Raw genomic sequence first — 21823 nt, forward strand, 5'->3', positions numbered from 1 at the left:
CATCGATTTGCGGCACAACCAGAGTGGGGACAACGTACAAAAGGAACTCTAACCAGTCGACGGTTATTACCTTCCCTTTGCCGGTCAAACTATGCCATGTGCTGTCGAACGCCGTCGGGATATTCATAAGAGAACATTTCATTTGTTTCAGTTCAGTGTTAACACCGATAACAAAAGGGCTCTGTCTTGTAGCAGATTGGATGATCATATTTTCCTTGCAGCAAATCGAAGAACTGGTGCGCTGTGTCATGCGACAGAAGATGAAACTCTTCCAGACCAGATTAATCTGGAGAGAGGAAAGTTTGGAGCACAGTGAAAGGACTCGGACCATCTAGTCCTTGCTATAGTAGCAAAAGTATGGAAGTGCGTATGTTAATAATAGCACACGAGTATAATTTACGTGAATTAATAACGAGCACATACCATAATCAAAAAGAAAGTATACCTTTTTCCCCTTCCTCTTTAAATCATCAGCTTTCCTCCATCTTTTGGCAGTGTTGCTGAAATCAGGAAAATCCACGCCTTTCCTCCTTCAACCGGATGTACGCCTTGAACAAGACATATGCGACACCCATTTTTGCAGTACTTTAACTGCCTGCAAATCACCAGTGGCAAGCAGCCAATGCACCTTTGCGTGCAGACTGATGTTTCCGACCTTGACTTCCATCCTGTAAATTTCCAGGTGCTGTAGCTCTCTTATTATAGGTTGAAGAAATCTCGTCATATGTCTTGGAGCCTATGGACCCGGGATCAAGCATATTTGGAGCATGTATTTGTTTGTATACCTATGTACATGGCGATGTTGAGGATAATTTAGGCATAATAGCACAATCAATCTTAATCCTGCTCGAATATTATTGTAGTATGGTTGCTTACCGAGGGTCAGGATCAAAATTCAAAACAACCACATGTACAACAGTCATTGTATGTTTTATGTTGGTATACGGTTGGAAGCCATCCACATGTAATGCAAGTGCGACATGCAGTTCACCTTGAATAGATGTCAATTGCAGTACTGCAATATTACTGATGCCCGCGCAAACGCATATATAAATACACTGTGGGAAAAAAAGAACACATTATTACACAGCCTGAAGCATCATCAGCATAAGATTTTTGCTTCAATATCAAACAAAAGTATACACAGCAGTTACCACGGCAACCAGCTAAGCACTGTCGCATAGAGACAATCCAACCGAATTGTGTAAAGCACGTTAACATTATACTCGGATGATCCAGCTTATGTAAAGCTGTAATTCGATATGGACTGACGCGATATGATGCATAAACGTATGTCATTTGTGATCTCTTAAATCTCTTATACGGGCGGCCGATGATGCACTCAGAATGCTTGTCTTGTCACCACAATTATATTGGCGAATTCAAATCCAGAAAAAAGGAAAAGTATCTAGGGTATGATAGCGGATAGTGTTATGCAAGTTGTTTAAAATCTTATCACCAGGATGACTGAGTGTGTAATGGACTGGGCTGGAGTAAACATGTGCTGAGCGTCGCAGCCAGCGTCTTCATGGGATCCAGTGACACATTGTAGAATGTCTCGGCCATCGTTATATCAACTGTGATGGCGTGTGTAACGAAAATAAAAACGCTCACTTATACGAGTATGTGCCCACGGCAATCAGCGATTGCCGATCCTCCAAGCCCGCAATGATGGATGTGGTCAGCTTAAAATAAATTGTCAAGAGCAGATTATAGAGCAGCATGGCTGTTTTCAGCATAGTATGCGCGTCATCCTAGAGCTACTACTTAATAATATCTATTATTAAAAAATGTCAAAAATGGTATATCTTTTAAACGATGTTTCTTTTACAGACAATAAATATAAAGAGATGTTATATCCTTTGATTGATAATTTTTTTTATGATCAAAACAGTTAAAGGTAAAATCAGGGGTGATTGACGGTAGTCAATTTTTGAATTCTCCATAAAAAATTTCATAGTATAAAACATTTTTGTTTTATATCTCGTTTTTTCTCTCCTTTCTCACTCGCGTTTTATTTGCCCAGTTACCTTTCCCTTTAACAATGTCTAATAATACTACCGTAAAGCAAACAGGAAAAGCTATAACAACAAAAGCATTATTTGCCGTAATCTCCTCGGTTAAGAGTTTCATCACAAGAATTGATGAAGTAAACGAGGAGGTCGACGCTGATCTGCAAGAGCTCAAGACAGTCGCCACCGAGCTGCGCCAGAAAGTTGACGCGATCCGACTAATAGTGGATCGAATTTTTGAGGTTCTCCAGCAAGGAGATAGGCAGGAGCCTGTTGAACAGGAACCGGTATGTTTAGATGATTCATACATTACATTAGAAGGCGGTGCAATAGTGTTGCCGTCAGTTAATGAAAGAGTAGATTGGAAACATTGGGAAAGAAGAAACAAAGAGAGTGAGAGAGAGATATGGAGACGGTAGTGTTGACGACTTTATGTTGGTAGCAATTTAGAAGTACATAGAAAGAGTATCTATGTAGACAGTAAAGAGGGAGGAAGATCGCGTACAAAGAAAGCCATAGAGTGTATTGCTGTCAATGCTGATATGTTTGTTCTTACTATTTAGAGAGACGTCAATACCACAAGACGAACACTTGTCCGCCCGTTCGTTGTGGTGAACAACCGTCGCCAGGCTCAAAATTTGAGCACAGACGTTCTGAGGCAATTCATTGCCTTACAGTTATTTGCCGATTACGAAGAAGAGCTGTGCGGCAACGCCATGACGAACATCATGCTCGAAACGACCATGATCATCCAAGAGATCATCACCGAGGAGGGCATTTCTCTTGCAACAGCATGGAGTTCAATTGACCCTAGCATACAAAAAAAGTATGCTTTGATTCCAGAGGTCAACTGTAAAGCATTCGATGTTCACTTTGACCAATGCGTCAACTCGTGGGCAACGAAGTGGTTGTTGCAATACATGTTGGGCAACAAGCACCGATACCACAAACGTACAAGTGTAAGTTACAAAACTACATTTCCTATGCTTTATATTTTGTACAATGATACTCAATTATCATTATTACAACACACTTATTATCATTAGCTGGAAAAGACCGACGACGAGTCATCCAGCAGCGGTGACGGCGAGGAGCAAGAAGAGGAAGACAACACTCGTCCGAGGTAAATACTCTCTAGCAATATACAGTACCAGTGATATGTTATTGCTGGTGACGTTAATGTATCAAGAGTTAACTGATAGTTCTTCAACTTTCTTTTCTTTTTCATTGCCATTGACTGTGGCAATAGAGTCTACAAAAGAAGACGAGCAGAATTGTAGGGGTCCTTCTCTCTCTCTCTCTCTCTCTCTCTCTCTCTCTCTCTCTCTCTCTCTCTCTCTCTCTCTCTCTCCTTCTCCCTTTTTTGAATAAACAATGTTCACTTTGAACTATTATCATGGTATAATTACTATCGTATTATCCTTCTAAAGTATGTTCTTTCGTGGCGATTGGGATGTGAGCTTGCTTTTGATTGTTATAAAAAGGAGGCGTCTTCAGTAGTACTGCAACAACAAATCGTAGACATCCTCATACACCACCGCGTCGGCCCTTTAATTGTCATCCTTTAAATCCTGTATTATTCTTATCCTTTACTCACCTCTACATAAGTGTTATTTCAAGGCTGATTAAAGGATGAAATTAAAGTTTTATTCAAGTTTTCAGTTTTTAATTCAATTCCCAATTTTCCCGCGTCTGACTGTCGTATAAACAATGTATTGGGTCCTGCATGGTATGTTCCATTGTTCTTGTCGTTTCCCATCTAAAATTTCCAAAAATATCAAAACGTAACATCATATATAGGTTATATGATATCGAATACTTGGCCTTGCCTTTTTTATCGTCACCGTCGCAGATTCATAAAAGAAAACATACCATCCAAATCTTAAAGGTTTCCAAAACTAGGTAATATCCTCGATTTTGGCCTTTGAAAGAACACCAACTTTGTGAATTGGCTCATCGTTAGGATATCTACTATTGCCATAGCCACCTCCTTCTTGTTCCTCACCGCCTTGTAAGCCAGCCGTGCCCATGACAACCCATATCGCCGTGCTGTGTCATAGCGCGTTACAGGAGTCGGAGGGAAAGTGGTCATTTAGGGAAAATGGAAACACGATTTGGAAGTAGATACGTACGGATAGTGTTCTCATGCACCACCCGACGTATTACATAGCAATTCAGCACACTCGATAAATGAAGAAATGGAATGCGGCTAATTGGCACTAAATGGCCGGTAAGTGGATCAGGTGCATACAGTGTAATGTCGTAACCAGGGCCGACATATATGAGTGTGTCTGCAGGAATGCTATATAAATTTATGAAATAAGCTCTCAAAAAATAGGTAAAAAATATCGATCCTTGGTGACGCGCACCATATAATGAGCGATTAGCAAAGAAAAACGAGAAATCAGAGCCATCATATACCATCAATTTAAGGAGCCCAGAGTGTTATTCGAGTGACAATATCCACGATGTCAAAGGCAAAGAACCTTTAATTATCAATATTTTCATATGACAACCGCTGTTTTTTCGTTGCATGCATCATCTCGGAGGATCCTATCCCCTTTTCATTTCCTCCGTTGAACAATAACCGCAACAACTGAGAACATCATAATGTGCCGTTGTTGTATTTTGCATGATAAAAATATGTTCGTATCTAATAGCCGCGCAAAATCCACACCACCTATTTAAGTTTTCCTGAAAGTGTACTTTTCCACAACTCCAAAATGCTCTAAGGATGGGCTCTTGGATTGTACCATTTTGCTAGCAAAACTGTCCTTTGTCACCGGAATGATTTCGTCAAGCAGGTCAAAGGTCGTATCTATCGCATTAATGACTGAGAAGTTATGGGCTTGCATGGCGGATCATTTTCGGTTGCAAGATCCAGCGAATCCTTCGGTCGCTCAAGAGAAGGTCCGTGAACCATATGAGAAATGTGCATCAAATACAGGCCGAAATGTTGGGACCCACGACCCGGTTTCTTAAATAGTATTCCCTTTGCAACAGGCCAGTGTACGCTGTTTAATCCTTTCACTACTCTCAAGACGATGGGTGCGCCATGCTTGATTGTCTTGTAGCCAAGAGTTAAGAGTGTCGATAGCCCATGCATATAAGGGACAATGCAATCAATAGGACGCTTCACATCGTTCGATCGTGTGCCATGCAGTATGTAGATCACTGCCCAGGCTGAAATTCCAACGTAGATCTGAGTTCGACCATGTCCTATACTGAAATTTTCGAATCTATAACGCGTAATTTTGTGACCTCGACAATCTTGACTATCATACCCACGTTGTAAAGCGAATCGGAATCGGAGACGGAGCTCTCGTCGGATATGTGCATTTCAGTATCAGAGGGATCCGTGGTGGTGTGTTCTGGCTCTTGCACGACAGTAGCCTTGCTGACCTTATGACTCACATCGGTAGAATCGGTGTTACGCTGTGCTACTACTTTGCTGTTGTCTGTAGCCTGGGCGGTGATAGAGATGGTACTCTTGGTCTGACGGTCGGCGTTGCGGCGACGCTTGTTAGTTTTCCCTTTGTAGCTGTTGGGGTTGTCCGGGCAGCCGGCCGAAATGTGCCCGACATGTCCGCAGGTCCAGCAGGCACGATATGCCTGAGGGCGTTTCGGGCAGATGCGAACATGGTGGTCGGGTTTGTGGCAACGCGAGCAATGTAGAGCCATGGAGGCCCAGGTGGCGTAGAAGCAGTCTTCAGTTGTTTCCCATTGAACACTGTGTGCGAGGTCATAGTAAGGTTGCTCATCTCGTATAGGTTGGCGGTCCAGCACCGCGAAGCCATTGCCTAAGTACATGCCGGACACGGCGTCTCAATAGATGCCGCAGTCTAATACCTTGCCGTATACGCTGAGGCTGTTGATAATGCCCGCGACTAATGCAGTGTGGTTCCTGTAGGGGAGATGGGATAGGCGCACTTTCTTGATCTGGGCATCTCCTGATAGAGTGTTGCAGGCGAGAATGATAACGCCGTCTTTAAAGTGAAGTCCTTGGGTTAAGGCAGCTTGAATCACTTCCGGGTCCTCAGAGTAGAGCTCGATGATAACGCGAGGGCCTTCTTGGATTGATTGCGCACCACAATTCTCGGGGAACTGCTGGTTGATGGTGGCAAGAATACGCGGGATTGGTTCGGTACGGCTACTAACGTCGAAGTAGACACTGTCTGCTGAGGCGGGTGATTCACCAACACGCCAGATGTTGGAATGGATAACCCGAGTAGTGCGGGTGTTGTTTTTATCGTCAAGCAATTCTCTAGTCTCTGATTCTTGTCGCATGAGCGACTGTCGATGTTTCTGAATGACTTTGGCGCATGAAAGTCGAGGAACGTCGAGTTTTTGCGGTTTTGGGGGCGATTGGGGTGAGGCAGGGCTTGTACCCTGCCGGGTGTGATTTTTGTGCGGAAGAGCCATGATGCAAATAGATGGAATAACATGGATAAGACGAAGTATAAAATCTTGAGGTCCACCAAAGTCCACCTGGGTCCACCATTTTTTGAAATCCCGATAGCAGGACCACAGTGATATCCAGCGATATCATTGGTTATACCGAATGATATCTGCGAATATCAATTGTTGGGGACCGTTTTTATAAGTAGAGCCGTGGACCTGCTTGTTATTAATAAAAGAAGAGCTTGGTATCTTTAGAATAATTACAGAAAACCTTCAAAATGCTTTAAATGAACCGGGCATTGATTCCATGTATTCAAGGAAAGGTTAATGTCATCCGAGATTGCAGAATAAGTTTTTTAAATCGTGCTGTTCTTAATGAATGAGCTGCTCTAGGTCGTGTAATTTGTATCATGCTAGCTACATACAGCAACTGTACCACTCAAAGAGCCTACATTTTAGTGATCTCTCCAATACTTTCAATGTTAGATGACAGTGATATGGATGCCATGGTGTTAGCAAAACTATTACACTCTAACATACACGTAGATCCAACATCAGTGTCTACACTTCAGACTAACCCTATCTTTCTTCTGTCTCGTCAGGTACCTTGTTGATAGCTTTCAAAAAGCATTGGTATAGATGGCACATTGACTCAGTGGATTGGACGGTATACGCTATTCTATCTATGCTTGAGATATTAACAATGTTTTCTCTCCTTTCCTGTACTTTGAACATGTAACAGACACTAGGTAGAGATAGTTAGTGTTGTGTAGGAACATGTCATATCTTGTTCCTTTCTTTGCCTGACTGATGAATAACAGCAACTTATTGCTGCCATTGCAACGATTATAAAACCACTTTGTAACCGCTATCGACCGATGAACTAACTATAAGCAGTTCTAATGACTATCCTTCCTTGATAACTGCTCAAGATTTATGTATTCACAATGCATTTTGACAGCGGAAGGTGCGAAAAACCAGCGCAACATCTGCAGCAGTACGAACATTTTTGGAGAGAAAAACTAATCTACATCGCCTTCATTTAAACAACATATTTCTGTTCCCAGTAATACATTATCGCCATGCTGCTAACCATGTATCGTTCGTGGTATACACAGTCGTCTCGAGTGTCCATTATTAAATTACTAAAATTAGAGCCATATCCAGTACTGCGTGTATATATATAATCTAATTCCTACATCTTAAGCTCTGCATCAAGTGCAACTAATTTATCAAATGCATTTCATCATGCTTCAGAAAACGTACTATAATAAGCATTCCCTATTCAAAACCATTGACAATCATTTTTAGGACAGGCCTCGTGAGCCCATGAAACAAAAGTTATATATTCTTTGAAAAAAAAAAAGGGCCAAACAAGGCCACGAAACAAGCAAAAGTTAAAAAGAAAAAAAAAAGCGAGGCAAAAACCATCATGGCCAACAGACCACAACATGAAAGTAATACAATAAAAAAAATATGGCTAAGCAAGGCCAATGTTAGAAAGTTGAAAAAAAAAGCGTGTCAAAGGGAAAGCTAGCGAGTGAAAAAAAGAACAAGATGGTGAAATGAATATACAAAAAGTTTAAAGTGTATCAAAAAAACATAAGTCTTTCGATAGTGAATCTAATGAGGTAATGCCGACAGCGAGATAGTGTCTATGTATAGTGTCCAACGCTTCTGGTACTCTTTCTTGCATTCCTTTTCTTTCGATATAATCTTGAACTTTCCGAATAATCGCTCGTCTTCTACGAAACCATTTGCCGTCTGAATCACTTTTTCGCCATGCAGTTTTGTACACTTCTTCCATTCTAATCACAGACATGCCGCCATTCCAACCGTCAAACCATTCAGTCCATAATTGTGGGATTGTTTGGACGTTTGTGCGGTTCATGGATGGATATATGGGCTGTTGTTGTTGGGGGCGATGATGATGGTGATGAGTTGGTGCTGATGCTGCTGACGATGATGATGACGATGTTGGTGCTGGTGCTGCTGACGACGACGACGAAGATGATGATGGCGCTGGTGCTGCTGATGGCAGTGCCACAGTTGCTGTCATGGTGGATGGGAGGGAGGAGGACGAGGACGGGAGCGAAACCGAGCCCCAACCTTCCTGCTGCTGTTGTTGTTGCTGATCTTGTTGTTGTTGCTGCTGCTGACCTGCCAAGTTGAGCGTGACGCTCAAGGACACTTGTCCGCTGGCGATGCGGTCCCAATGCTGTACAATATCTCCTATACGACTCATGTTTGGTGCAAGCTGCGCAAGTGCTTCCAGAGTGGGTATGGCGTTAGAGAAAGATTGTACGATGCGATTGGTGTCTTGTTGCTGAGCAGCGATTTGTTGTTGTATTTGTTGTTGCAAGATGGCAAGTCTATTTTCAATGATCGGCACGGCACGTTGAAGTAACAGATCAGTGGGCTCTTCGTTGTTTTCAAGTGCATGATTCAAGTTACTATTTTAAAAGGATAATTAGTATATAAACGAAAGACTGTAGTCCACCAGCACATACCGTTCAAATTCAAGATACAAAGGATCACGGAACAAAGGATCTTGCCACAAATGATGACCTGGACAGCGCTTTTTCATCAAAACCGAATCTTGCAAAAATACAACACGCAACTGCACAAGAAGACGCAAAAACGAATCAGCCGCGCACGAGTCCTCCACTTGTTTGGCATCCAGCAACGCCCGCCACCGATCGACTTCAGGAAAAACCTTCTTGCAAAGCTCAAGGGGTGGTGTAACAGCAGCACGAGGTAAGTAGAATTGGCCAGCCTCTCTAGTGAATCCTGCCATGGTCCGCAAGATATCACGAGGCAAATTGGTTAGATAACTGGTCGATAAAGCAGAATTATTCCAACGACCTAATCGCCGGATAGACTCTTCGCTCGTTCCAGATATCTCTGCCATGCGTGCTGACGAACCCCTCATAGCGTGAGTGACCGCTTTACTGTGAATGCCGACTGACTTGAATGCTTCTAAAATACACTCGCGATGACGATCATACGTAATGGACTGCGTGTTGCGATCTCTGCCTCTGATGAGCTTGATGTCGAACCAATCTCGATTGCTTTGGAAACAAGGGAATGCCTCACCAGCAACGTGCCACCGATGAAAGAGATAAAAGGAAAGCATCATCAAAGGACAGATAACAACATTGGCGTTACGCATCGCAGCAGCAAACTCCACACGGCCCTCTTGGTTTGTTTTTCCTTGCTTAAGCACCATCACCAACGCATGACATTCAGTGACACCCTCGCGCTCAAGAAGTAACGTTTGTAGATCGGCAAGTTCCATCATACGAACGCTTTCGCCCCGTAGAAGTCCATAGTGTTGCAGAAGAAAAGCAGTGCAGTTTCGCAGTCCTTGTTGCTTGTTGGTGGCCAGAAAATGATCTACAATACGCTCCATCTCAGCTGATGTCGAATAACCATCTGCTGTCGTACGCATGCCTCTGTCTTCGTAGTTTTGTCGACTAAGCTCCTTTTCCACACGTTTCAAATGATCAACCAGTGCATGAACAAGCGGGCCACGCGGATGCGGACGATTGAAGCAAGGATCTGTTTCGGCTTGTTCAAAATGGAGATCGACAATGGAAGTAATGTATTGTTTAACGGTAGCAAGCTTGACTTTGGGGGCGGGGGCATCAGGCGCAACAGGTTGCTCAACGGTATAACCCGGAGCATCGCGTACAGGTAGAGCAGCAGATGATGACGACGACGATGATGGCAAGATGGTGGTGACGGGCGAGAGAACAGCAGCAGACGACGATGATGGCATGACGGCGGTGGCGGGCGAGAGAACAGCAGCAGACGAGGATGATGGCATGACGGCGGTGGCGGGCGAGAGAACAGCAGCAGACGAGGATGATGGCATGACGGCGGTGGCGGGCGAGAGAACAGCAGCAGACGAGGATGATGGCATGACGGCGGTGGCGGGCGAGAGAACAGCAGCAGACGAGGATGATGGCATGACGGCGGTGGCGGGCGAGAGAACAGCAGCAGACGAGGATGATGGCATGATGGCGGTGGCGGGCGAGAGAACAACAGCAGCAGGCGAGGATGATGGCATGGTGGTGGTGGTGGTACGCATGGCAGGAGCGGGTGACGAGGCGGGCGACAGCACAGAATTCTCTGGCTCTTTTCTCTTTCTTCCAGGTTTACGCTTCTCTCTGAAGACGACCTAAAAAGAACACAATTGTAAGACATGCGTACATATATAGATTGCGAACAGATATGTGGCTAACCTCTTCCACAAGAAAAAGATGAAGCTTTCTGTCGTCGATCAACTGGTTAGTGTGATCATTTGGACAGCGTCTTCGGCACCACTCGAGAAATTCTTCCTGCCTGGGAGAATACGATCTAACTGTATTCTGCGGACGGCTTCCTCGTGCTTGTTCGTATGTAGCTCGAGCAGCAGATTCAGCAGCTGCTTGATACTCCATTTGCGAGCTCATGAAAGAAGTATACTGTGGTAGAGGGGGAGGGACAGGGAGAGAAAGAGGACGTGGTGAGGCACCATTACTCGCCACCACACGGCCCGGGCGATTAGCCAAACGGGCGGTGCTTCTCCTAGCGGGAGTAACAGTGCTACCACGACCTCTGCTCATGTTGTTAAGATAGTGAACGATTTATTGAGGAATGGAAATGAGATGAAGGAAACGGAATCTGACAGATGTGCCTGACAAAAGAAAAGTGGCGAAGCTTCGAAAATTCTTTTTTTTTTCCTGGATATCAAGATTGGGTCCCCGCCATGCTGTGGACCTGAGTCCGGACCCGCACTAAACACAAAATGATATTGCCAAAATACATAGTATGGGTTTGAAAATTAAAAATTCCAACTTGCTGTACTTAGGAAAAACGTCCACATCAACTGGTTTTTACAACTTTGAAACTAATCATACAGAACGGACGTGTCAGAGAATTGATCTTTCAGCGATGACTTGGTGGACTTCATTATCGTCACTGTCGACGGTAACGCAATTGCAATAGTCATACGCAAAATCCGAGATGTATCTTTTTTACGCATGATATTCCACGTCTATATAATCAAGTGTCACATTGAGAGGCAGGAGCTTAGGGTTGGTCCCTCAACAACCATGACATACAACTAAGCTTATATAAAGTCTTTTTGTCCCAGGGAAATATTAGCGTAGTATACCTCAAATTGCTACATACTCTTTCTTTTGAGCAGTGTTATCATTAAATTGAGCGCAGTGACTTGATACGACACCATAGCCCTTCGTCGGGTACCTTTATCCTCCTTACTGGGAGGATAACACTCTCATTAATTTTGGCTTGCATGCTACAGCGCACAAACTAGCACGATCATTTTCTATACAACAAACGCGTCAATGTTTTCCCGTACTTGTGTGCAGCGGAAGCAATTGCAGAAAATTCATGCATCGGGAACTTGCCTTCCCACGAGTCCTGTACAAACTCTTTACTCCTTCCCGTTCATTCTTTATCCATTCATGACACATTAGCAATAGGTTATCAAAAGAAAGGGCAGGTCTTTAGCTTTAACATGATACTAATATCATGTACAGTTACGACGATAATTGCGGCGGAATATTGCTTTGGAAATTGCCTAGTCTTAAAAAGACGATGCCAGGTACCCCTTCACCGTGTCTAAAACTTGTTTCTCCAACAATCGAATCTGAAGCATGCAGTTGGTTCGTGTCAGTTGCGACAGTGACCTCTTCTTCCTTCCTTTTCATATAAACTGACTATGTTCGTCATTCAGCAAAGAAAGATTCATGTAGAGCAGAGCCGTGGCTATAGAATGATGCCAATATTGACACATTTCTCGAATAATAAACGACGACACTATAGCTAATAATGTAGAATGGTCAATGAAAAACGATCGTTTTTCTGCCGCACTGTTGACTGAAACATGCATTGTGCTCTTTCTTAATGTTGACCTCATCGCCTATGCGCTCGTTTGGCTATTGGACAACAGACAAATCACGCAATTGCCAAGAATCTAATCGATCACAACGAGTCTTATATAAAAGGTACGCGTACCCACCCATCCATAGTTCTTTGGCCTCTTCTCTTCCGCTTCTTTCTCCTTCTCTTTCTCCTTCTCCTCCTCGTCACCAACTGTACGTATAACTCTTGGGAAACGGGATCCATCGCATGGCCGTGCGTGTGGTAGTGTGCATGTCTGTCAAGAAGTATCACGACGACTCACGATCAAATCTCTTGCTTTCTTTCATTTCTATAGCCGTCTCCTCCTCGGCCTCGCCCGGTTACTGCTTTAATGGAGGAGAGAAGCAAGAGTGTACATGGTGTGTGTCAAAGATGATGATGACTGTGCTATTGGTTACTCACGATCGAGCCTCTTCTTTTTTTTTTTTGATAGCTCTGTCTCTCTTGCTCTTGCTCTCTCTGAACCGACTGTCTTTGCGTACTTTGCTCCCAAATTCCAACATTAAAAGGGGATACGCGAACAACTCTCATGATAAACAACATACCACGAAAATACACCCAGGTAGGTTTCGTCCCCACCAACAAACCCTCTCATTGTCACTGCAATCCATCTCCATCTTCTGTGCTTACATACTATGCTTAATCTTTGACAAATCCCTAACGGACCTTTTCTCTCTTATTCTATCTCATACTTGGTTTAGCAAATGCTCAAGGAAGAAATCGACGCTACCAACAAGGGAACGTACGATTTTTTATTTCTGAGTTTCGACTCAAGGCGCAATCGCAACGTTGGATACGCGTTTGTGAACTTCATCAACGTTGGGTAAATGCTTCATTATATTTTTTCACTGCTGCTGCTGACATTAACGTTGCTCTGATTGTCAAGTGGAGTTTCCCACTAATCACATATGAGTACATGTACTATATATAGCTCGGTAATTACATTCGCCAAAAATAGGATTGGCAAACGCTGGTATGTATTATCGCATCGCTTGTTCTTCTCTCTCCTTTTGCACCTTCCAAAAATTAATGTACTCAATTTCTCAATGACATATTGGCAACAACATCAATGACAAACAGGAACCGCTTCAATTCTGAAGACCGATGCTCCATTGAGTACGGCAACACGCAAGGAACAGTGGCACTAGTACGAAAGTACAAGGATGAAAGGGTCGTCGGAGAAGACCACGGCCCCAAGCTCTACATCACGAGTGGCCGCCACATCGGGGAAGAAGAGGCAAGTTTCCTTTTTTCTTTTTCACGTGCTTTTGTTAGTTGTTCTGCTCTAACACATTTTTGGTGCTTTGTTTTGATGTAGCCCTTCCCCTTCCCCGTCACAATGTTTATGCTTTTCTAAAAAAAACTTAAAAATTTACAAAAAAAATAAAAATACATTTATACCTTTGCTTATACAATTTGAAAAGTACGAATAGCATTTAGTTGGATTAGTAGCTCCATGTATACAGCAGCAGGTACATCCAGCTGGCTTAGAGCTTTCTTTCTAAAGGGCAAATGATACAACGTCAAATAGAATTTCGGAATACATGAGCGATAGAAGGATAGCGTCACACTTATTGACGGACTGATGGCACGCTCCGAGAATCAGTCACAGTTCTCTGACGTATGTGTCAATCGAGCAGTGTATGTAATCGAATAAATTGTAAAAAAACTATACACACATTCTAACATGTGTCCCCATTGTATCATTAAACTAATCCATTCGATCCCAGTCTAAATCATTGGTGCCACACACTGTATATAAAAAAAGAGCTACTGTACGTGCAAACAAAAGAATCACCCTTTTACTTTAATAGAAAGAAAGAGACCATTGTCCATGCAGTGTGGCACGTAAAAATAAGCTTATATAAGGCAAGGTTGGCTGTAACATTTAGGGGGCTTACATAGCCTTTTGGGTGGCCAAAACGTAAATCCATGAGACGGTCTTGGAATATGATTTTTGAGAATGATAGCTGCAATGGGTGGGTAGTCATGGTTGGAATCCCTTCGAACGTCCTTTGCCGGTTTCTGTTGGATAGTTTTAACGTTGAGTGTGATAAACCGTTGGCCTGTGCGTATGCAGCACGCATGCCGAAGGTTTAAGATAGTCCAAGTCAGGGGTGTCGAAGATTATAATAAACTGTTAGCTTCCGAAATATAAATGAACAAGCCCATAACCGCCTACGTCATGATGATGGTGTAAATTCACCGTACTTGAAACAAGCGGTCCTGGACAACTGTATTATGGACGAGGTCTCATAACATGTAATTAACTACAGGAGTAATTCGGCTGAGCACAAGATATATACGTAAGTATCACTGTTCGTTTCTATGCCATGTTTATCATCAAGGTTAAAGATATCATTTCTACACATATATAACAACACATTACGTCTTGTTTCATCAGTTTATCAGTATTACTGTGGCGTATGGTCAGGATTCCATCCACCCGAAGACGGTGGGTAAGATGGCAGTTGTTGATGTTGCTGGTGCTGTTGTTGGCTCTGCAAGATCTACGCCAACTGGCTTAATGCAGCAGCAGGATCTGTGATGGCTGCCTGTTGTTGTGGTTATTGCTGAGGGTCAACACCAGCGGTAGATGAAAGTAAACCTGGTTGGTGGTGGTGGTTGTTATGACATGGTCGCAGGCGGGATAGGCTGCACTTGCTGCGTTGAAGGTGGTACTGGATGGTGATAGTGCTGTTGTTGCTGTTGTTGATGTTGCTGTTGTTGCTGTTGTGCTGCCATTTGAGTCTAGAAAAATTACACACACATACGTGAATATATGACGTAGAAAAACACTGAATGAGCGTGGTTTTTCTTCCTTTTAAGGCTAAATGTACGCCTGCCAACGAGAAGTGTATATATTTGATCCAAGAAGGCAATCACGGCTACTCTGAGCATTATCAAGAGACGTAAGAATTCCCAGTATAGCAACTGATTTTCTTTCCGCACGTTTCTCGATGGGTTGTTCTGATATGTCACATTAAAATATGGCGTGCTATAGACTGGATCCTGAGAACTAAAAGCAAGGCGACCACAAGGAGTAAGTATATATAGCTGGGAGTGGCTTTTCGTTGCAGCATGGTGACTAAAGATCAAACAGAGGTTTCAACTTTGGTAAGGCCCACGCTCCAACTCCTTCCCCCCACAGTTTTTTTGGAATTTCAAGTCAGCCACCAGAGACACTATACTACGCACTAAGTGGCTGTGTAGTATAACAACAGCCTGGTTTACAGCACGATACTACACGCTTATCTTCGCTCCAATCAGTGAAAAAATCTACTGTATATTGATGTGGATTGACTTTAAATATCACAAGCTATTGGCTAAAGCTTATCATTGTCAGCAAGATGATGAATGGACTATTATGAGAGAAATACCGGTTGGATTTATCAGCATGGACACTGCAAGAGAATGATGCTAACCGTCCAGGGATGGAAGGTTCCATGAAAAAAACCCATTTTTCTACATAATGCAGGTAGAGAAGTTGAGATAATATAACAGAAAAGGCTACAGTACATAGCGTGTCATTTTATATAGTGTGCGTGCGGACATAGCAGTAGTAATTTCATAGTTATTTGCTTGATTAGCATTGTTTTCTGAAAAAACGGATTTTGGTTCGGTTACATGATTAACCGTTCGGAGAAAGTAATTTCCGAAATCCGTTTCCGTGATTTTTTTGAAACGGCTAGGTAGGCGACAATCTTGGGGTTGACCACAAGCACATGCACTAGCTCATCATATTGGATGGTTAAATTAAGTGCCGAACTTTAGCCTACTACACTGCCCTTTTGTTGAGATTATCGTAGCCAACCAAATCATGGCAACTTCTTGCTTCACGATCGAAGAATCTGCTACTATCAATACAATTACCTGGTAACTGAGTAGTTTTACTAGGCTGACGCTCATCTATTCCTCTTTTTAGAAAATCAAACTATGGCGCAAAAGTCATTACATAATATCTGCGTTTTTGGAATGTTCATCATCATCACTGCGCATGGATATACAAGCCGAAGAACATGAGTAGGACACATGCATACGATGACAAGTATATTACGTAAGTTAAGTCACTTTTTAGGTGTTTTAGGATAAGATGCTCATAATAGTAGTATAGATGGATACATAAAGGAAGAAGAGTAAAAAATGATCATGTTTCCGACATAGCGATAAACATCAAATACGAACGTTTTAATAGCAGCCATATTGTTATGTCACTTACACAGAACCATTGTCGGCTGACGTTCCTGCTGATGCCCGATCTATCATCTTCTGCCTCTTGTGACTCGGGGGGAAATTGTTACACGAATGTCACAGGGATTATAAAAAAAATTATGTCGTTATCAGATCGTTTCTGGAATATCTGTTAAGCCTTTTCTCTTCTTCTTCCTCCTCTTACTTTTTATACTAATATACATAAAACCAAAACGACCGACAATGGATCGCTATTGGCTCTTTGCATTATTTTTCCTTTGTTTTGTTTATGCGGTCAACGCAAAAAGTGATAGCCTACCACTACCAGAACGGTCTTCTTCTGTTATGTTTTCTACTATTGACCACCCCCACCAGCACCACCAGCAAGTTTACAGCAGCGATGTTGACGAAGGCGACGATCTCGCTCACGTAACCTTGTGGGCCAGAATGTTTTTCTCTCCCCCTTGGCTTACAAACACAACGCTTTTGTGGGTGACTGGAGTCATCTCAATGATTGTATGGTGCTCGGGATACACGATCGAATGTTTACTCGACCGGCAAGAACGACTCTCCATAGAATCGGGCAAGCAAAAACAACAAGCATTGTTATACGGTGCTTTGCAAGCGTAGAGTCTTCATCTTTTTTTTAAATGGATGAACATCAGTTTTACCTTTTTCCCCGTACTATCCCGTTCTTTGTACGTGAAGCTCCCAGCAACCTACTATTAGAATGAATAACCAGAAGAAAAGGCCCTTAGGCTTGGCGTGATTGGCGTGATCACAAACTCAAGGGGCTCATATTTGTTTTTTGAGGCTGCACAATTTTATGCTGCTAATGGCGTCTTTATATTTCTACTATGTAAGCCCCTAATTTCTTCGCCTCTTCAGAGAGATATACACTGCTGTATGGGTGAATCAATGGACGATACATATCCAACTTGAGCGATCCGAGTAGGACTTTCAGACATGCAGAGAGCTGCTGTTGTAGCGACACTGTCAGGCTTTGGGATTATCAGGAAGAGTCCTCAGCGAGTAAACTTTCAACTTCAATATCAGAACCTACTCTTCGCTCAAAATATATGTATGCGTAACCAATATCTTTGTTGGCATATCCGGAAATTTCAATACCTTTATCGTTTGCATGATCGTTACAACTATAAGGGTCTCAATGAATTACATGGATGTTTGCGTACAGTTTTGCAAAACTCTGATGGTGTTCTCAGTGTTACATGGATTTGTATTTGGCAGCTATCTTTCCACGTGTATGGAAAGCTCTCACTTTGGTTTTTAGGCAACATAATACAATATCTTACCCAAAAAAAAATCGCGTTGTTTAGAAGAAGGAGGATGCTGTATTAATGCGTCTTGTCATCATCATTTCCTAGTTTTTAGGAGGCATCGGTAACCCCTTTGTAGTCGAGATGGAGAAATACCCAACCTTATTGGAGATTCGAATGCTTCCTTTTCTCGTCAATATATTGGCATCTTGCCTGCAAACTGACGATGACCATGGAAATCCTTTTCTTTGCTGCAAGCTTATATGCGCCGCGGGGTATGTAGCAGCGGCATAATTTCATTGATTTTAAATTGTAGAGTGGAGAACAAACCTTTTGCTAGAACATAATGGAAGCTTTATTCGTCTTTCACTCATGGTATACTACTAGAAATTTGTAGTCATCAGAAATTCGTCCATCATCAAGCTTCAACCCGTTTTTTCGTTTTCTTCGTTATCGCATTCGGATCACTACTGGCGTTCATATCAGGATAAAGTGTGTTGTTGTGCGAAGGGTCCGAGCTGAGATGAATAGTGTATCAAAGGTTGCATGTGCCATAAAAACCGTAAACTACCTGCATGATGGTTTCCGGGTATGTACTGTTTTTGATATTCGATCATCCTTTCGGTAACACAGAACCATAACATGGTGACAGTGACATTCCGGGTCGTCGATCCCACGGATTTATACTTTTAAGAAACGTACATTATGTGGTCGACGCAGGTATATGTACTCTACGCTGAACAGCATTTCAAGATTATAGTAGTGACGACCATGACTTAAGCAAGAGGATGGGTCTGGGTTGAATTGAAAAAGTTCCTCCTTGTTTTAATAACTTGGTGCACTGAATCATATGCAAGCAATAATAGTGATCCGACATCATTAAATGCACGAAGTTTCTGTACAGCATTGTCAAAATATAGCAAAGAGAATGTAGGCGCTCTAGCGTTTAGGGAAAAGTGCAGGGTTCATGCGGGCGGTAGTGGGCGGGTTCTCGCGAGTGTTTTGATTTTTCGATGGGATAAAACCAGAAAGTGCTGTATTTCAATTGACTGTGATCCAAAAGGTCGAAATCAAGGAAACTGTTCAAATTTGGCTTAGATAATAAAACAAACCTTAAACGTGGTGGTACTACAGCTACCTACTGTTAGAAAGGGTTGCGGATCTTTGTAGTCGACAATACCAAATGAGGTCTCGGGTAAGAAGGCAGATAAAGGCTGCCTGAAATTACAAACCACATTTATTTCGAGTTGAGCAAGTACAGCAACCGCTATGCGCGTGTGAAAAACAGAACATATTTTGACACCTGCATTCAGCATACCCGTGGGCAGCCTACTTCTCCTCAAGGATAATCTCCTTTAACTGACTGCTGCTACAGCTTACCCCTTGCGCTCAAAAAGGACAAGAAGGCGGAACAACATACTTATGGACTTTGAATCTTAAACATCAGCAGAAGCGAGAATAATCGTGATAACAGTTCATAGAATAATCGACAACCACTGTAGCAAAATAAAGAAATTGTGACACGAGGGCTATATATATCGCACCCCACGATCTCGTTCTGCTTTAGTATTTGGTTTAGCACAAGTACTGTCACATCTTTGTCCTCTTCTTCCCTTTTCTCTCTCCTCCCTTTTTTGTTACTTTCTTTTTGATTCATCGGTTTAAAAACGACGATCCAGAACAGCTCATGAATGTAGAAGAACAGAGCGAATTCGGGCGAATATGTGGCGATAGCGGTGTGTGCCACTGCGACTGGCGTCTTACCATCACGAACTGTGAAGAAGCATCGGCACTGAAGATCGTATACATTATTAACGCCGTCTTATCGGCAGTGCTTGCTTTCACTGGTACATACTAGCAATAAAAAAGCCAAACAAAGTCTACTTGACAATTCTTGCAACAACAACAACAACAACTGATTTTCCGACATTTCTACATGTGCTCAACAACATATCATAATAGCTGCATTCATCGTATTCCAGCGCGTTTACTATCACCAACAAACACTTTTTGACTGCAGAACGGGAATTCCGAGACCAAAACCGATAGAGAGCATGGGTGTGATGGGCGTCGTCTTCCACTTGTGTAAGGCTCATATCGAAAATGATGACTAGTGAGGGCTCATCAGCAATAGGATAACAATTAATTTGTGAGCTTTCTTGTAGTACGGGTAGTTCACGCGATCATTCTTGTACTCGACGCTGCGCCTAACGTTGGGTTTCGCTCATGTAAAGTGGTGATAGCAGAGCGTATCCTAATTGTGTCAATCAAAATCTGATGTGTTTTTTCTCTATTTTTGGGCAGTTCTCTTTGAGTTCCCATGGCAATTTGCCTTTGGTGCACTGGCCTGCTATCTATTCGGCATAGCACATACACTTTCAAATGTAAGTCCTGTCGTGTGACAGCCCAATAAGAAAAGCACTGGTGAGCATAAGATTTTCTCACCTATAATACTTTTCTATTTATCGAAACGACAACAAAAACAAAAACACAGAGTAGCAAGGTGATATACGACAACTGGATCCGCTCACCCTACATCATCGATGGAGCTTGTGTTGCCGTCATTACCCTGCCGTATATTACCAACAATATTTGCGCAATTGCCGCGGGTGTGTTCGCTGATCGCGGTGATTTCGTGCTCGCCGCCAATTTTACCGATGCTCTGTACTACCTGTGGACATTCTATACCACTTCCCTCGCTATTTTGATCCTTTATGCAGGCTTCCGCTTAATACGACTCTTACGACACCATTTCATTGACAAGCCAGGTGCAACTGGCGAAGACGTTAACAAGTTCTCGTTGGGCGCACTCAAAGTCAAAATCATCATTCTGACAGCGTTCTTTTGCTTGATCCTGTTTGCAATCATGGTTGTCCTGTACGGCGTCTCGCGCGTCTCCATATCGCTTTACATGCCATATAACCTTACATTTGCGGTGATTTGGACGTTCAATGGTAGCATTGCCACTGGTCTCATCATTTTCGCCGTGATCCTCAAGTATGTACTGGCTCCCGCATGTTCTTTTGATCTACGATTTAGAAACGCATGACGTACTTACTGAACTTGATATGTTTGTTTTGCAGCCCACGCATGGCGACGTTGGCAGGATTGGTATCATCCAGCACTGGTGGTGGTGAAAACACCGGCATTTCATTTTCTCGGATGGTAAGAATGCGGTTTAATGAAAGTAAACCTGTTTTTTCCCAAACTAACAATCTGTCACCCATTTTCTTTCTTTCACAACAGTCAAAATGGCTTAACAGCAGAGGCAGCATGACGAGCGCCAGCGCCACTACAGCAATCAACAGTAGTGACTTACCAAAATCAAGAATGCAAACATCAGAAAAGAAGTCGTTGGATTTGGAAAGTGTGTCAAGAGTGAGCAGCGGGTATTCCAATAGCAGACATCATTATCAAAGTATCGAAATGATCGAGCATAGCCAGATTCAGAGTCGTGTCGAAGAAGATCAGTTGCAATATAATGCAATGACGAGTACTATCCGAGCACCGCCGCGTAATGCTACTACTTATACGGACGACTCTCGCTATCGGCTATGATAGCATTTTCTAACCACTTGCTTACAATAACAACAACGACTACATATCATTGCTAATGATGACCATCAGAAGACCTGGCATGGGAAAAACAGCATTTGCAATTACTTTTTTATTCTTTGCTATCCAATAGCAGGACTTAGCTAATGTATATATTTAGCTACAAGTGGCATTATCACATTTCATTCATTATCCCATTATTACTAATTTCTCTCTTACCACCCTCATACTAATATCACTTGACTCTATTTTCTCCACTTCTCTACAATATTTTTGATAAATTCTAGTTAAGTTTCCTGATAACTGTACTACTTATTTAATCTTTGTATATAAAATTTATATGAACCAGAAATAAAAAGCCCTAATGCAAACGTGCTTCATGCAACTGCTACTAGGATCAGATTGGAAACCAAAAAATGTTGAACGCGATAACGTAGTACAGGTTATATGAAC

At 42.6% G+C, this 21823-nt stretch overlaps 6 protein-coding genes across 6 annotated transcripts; 4 read left to right on the top strand and 2 right to left on the bottom strand.

The window, feature by feature from the left end:
- Positions 1–2044: 2044 nt before the first annotated feature.
- On the top strand, positions 2045–3139 carry BDB00DRAFT_878699 (uncharacterized protein; the record flags this gene model as incomplete). The annotated part of the gene is made up of 3 exons (XM_053127771.1): positions 2045–2299; positions 2576–2971; positions 3059–3139. The coding sequence occupies 3 exons, from the start codon at positions 2045–2047 to the stop codon at positions 3137–3139; spliced, it is 732 nt and encodes a 243-aa protein (XP_052973580.1).
- Positions 3140–4009: 870 nt separating this feature from the next.
- On the bottom strand, positions 4010–4618 carry BDB00DRAFT_130436 (uncharacterized protein). The gene has a single exon (XM_053116185.1). The coding sequence runs from the start codon at positions 4434–4436 to the stop codon at positions 4101–4103; it is 336 nt and encodes a 111-aa protein (XP_052973581.1). The 5' UTR covers positions 4437–4618; the 3' UTR covers positions 4010–4100.
- On the bottom strand, positions 4434–5140 carry BDB00DRAFT_854759 (uncharacterized protein). The gene is made up of 2 exons (XM_053125698.1): positions 4766–5140; positions 4434–4665 (listed from the first exon to the last, which is right to left on the bottom strand). Exon 1 carries the CDS (start codon positions 5116–5118, stop codon positions 4831–4833), a length of 288 nt encoding a protein of 95 aa, XP_052973582.1. The 5' UTR covers positions 5119–5140; the 3' UTR covers positions 4434–4665; positions 4766–4830.
- A 7543-nt stretch (positions 5141–12683) lies between these two features.
- On the top strand, positions 12684–13766 carry BDB00DRAFT_854796 (RNA recognition motif 2-domain-containing protein). The gene is made up of 6 exons (XM_053125699.1): positions 12684–12706; positions 12781–12909; positions 13049–13170; positions 13279–13320; positions 13428–13584; positions 13666–13766. Exons 2-6 carry the CDS (start codon positions 12877–12879, stop codon positions 13702–13704), a joined length of 393 nt encoding a protein of 130 aa, XP_052973583.1. The 5' UTR covers positions 12684–12706; positions 12781–12876; the 3' UTR covers positions 13705–13766.
- Positions 13767–16700: 2934 nt separating this feature from the next.
- On the top strand, positions 16701–17386 carry BDB00DRAFT_130722 (uncharacterized protein). The gene has a single exon (XM_053116186.1). The coding sequence runs from the start codon at positions 16782–16784 to the stop codon at positions 17166–17168; it is 387 nt and encodes a 128-aa protein (XP_052973584.1). The 5' UTR covers positions 16701–16781; the 3' UTR covers positions 17169–17386.
- Positions 17387–19428: 2042 nt separating this feature from the next.
- Positions 19429–21729, top strand: BDB00DRAFT_983982 (uncharacterized protein). Its single transcript, XM_053130005.1, has 7 exons — positions 19429–19662; positions 19778–19900; positions 19981–20043; positions 20120–20199; positions 20310–20812; positions 20899–20980; positions 21062–21729. Exons 1-7 carry the CDS (start codon positions 19503–19505, stop codon positions 21371–21373), a joined length of 1323 nt encoding a protein of 440 aa, XP_052973585.1. The 5' UTR covers positions 19429–19502; the 3' UTR covers positions 21374–21729.
- Positions 21730–21823: the final 94 nt, after the last annotated feature.

This window comes from Zychaea mexicana (genome assembly GCF_025766255.1).
Source record: "Zychaea mexicana strain RSA 1403 chromosome Unknown BDB00scaffold_144, whole genome shotgun sequence".
In the NCBI taxonomy this organism is placed as follows: Eukaryota; Fungi; Mucoromycota; class Mucoromycetes; order Mucorales; family Lichtheimiaceae; genus Zychaea; species Zychaea mexicana.

Excerpts from the sequence above, each read along its gene's own strand:
- BDB00DRAFT_130436 (XM_053116185.1), bottom strand. The coding sequence starts at position 4,436 with ATGGTATATGATGGCTCTGATTTCTCGTTTTTCTTTGCTAATCGCTCA.
- BDB00DRAFT_854759 (XM_053125698.1), bottom strand. The coding sequence starts at position 5,118 with ATGCATGGGCTATCGACACTCTTAACTCTTGGCTACAAGACAATCAAG.
- BDB00DRAFT_854796 (XM_053125699.1), top strand. The coding sequence starts at position 12,877 with ATGATAAACAACATACCACGAAAATACACCCAG. Across the intron at positions 12,910-13,048 it reads TACCACGAAAATACACCCAG|CAAATGCTCAAGGAAGAAAT; the intron begins GTAGGTTTCGTC and ends TACTTGGTTTAG. Across the intron at positions 13,171-13,278 it reads GTGAACTTCATCAACGTTGG|CTCGGTAATTACATTCGCCA; the intron begins GTAAATGCTTCA and ends TACTATATATAG.
- BDB00DRAFT_130722 (XM_053116186.1), top strand. The coding sequence starts at position 16,782 with ATGGATCGCTATTGGCTCTTTGCATTATTTTTCCTTTGTTTTGTTTAT.
- BDB00DRAFT_983982 (XM_053130005.1), top strand. The coding sequence starts at position 19,503 with ATGAATGTAGAAGAACAGAGCGAATTCGGGCGAATATGTGGCGATAGC. Across the intron at positions 20,200-20,309 it reads TAGCACATACACTTTCAAAT|AGTAGCAAGGTGATATACGA; the intron begins GTAAGTCCTGTC and ends ACAAAAACACAG. Across the intron at positions 20,981-21,061 it reads GCATTTCATTTTCTCGGATG|TCAAAATGGCTTAACAGCAG; the intron begins GTAAGAATGCGG and ends CTTTCACAACAG.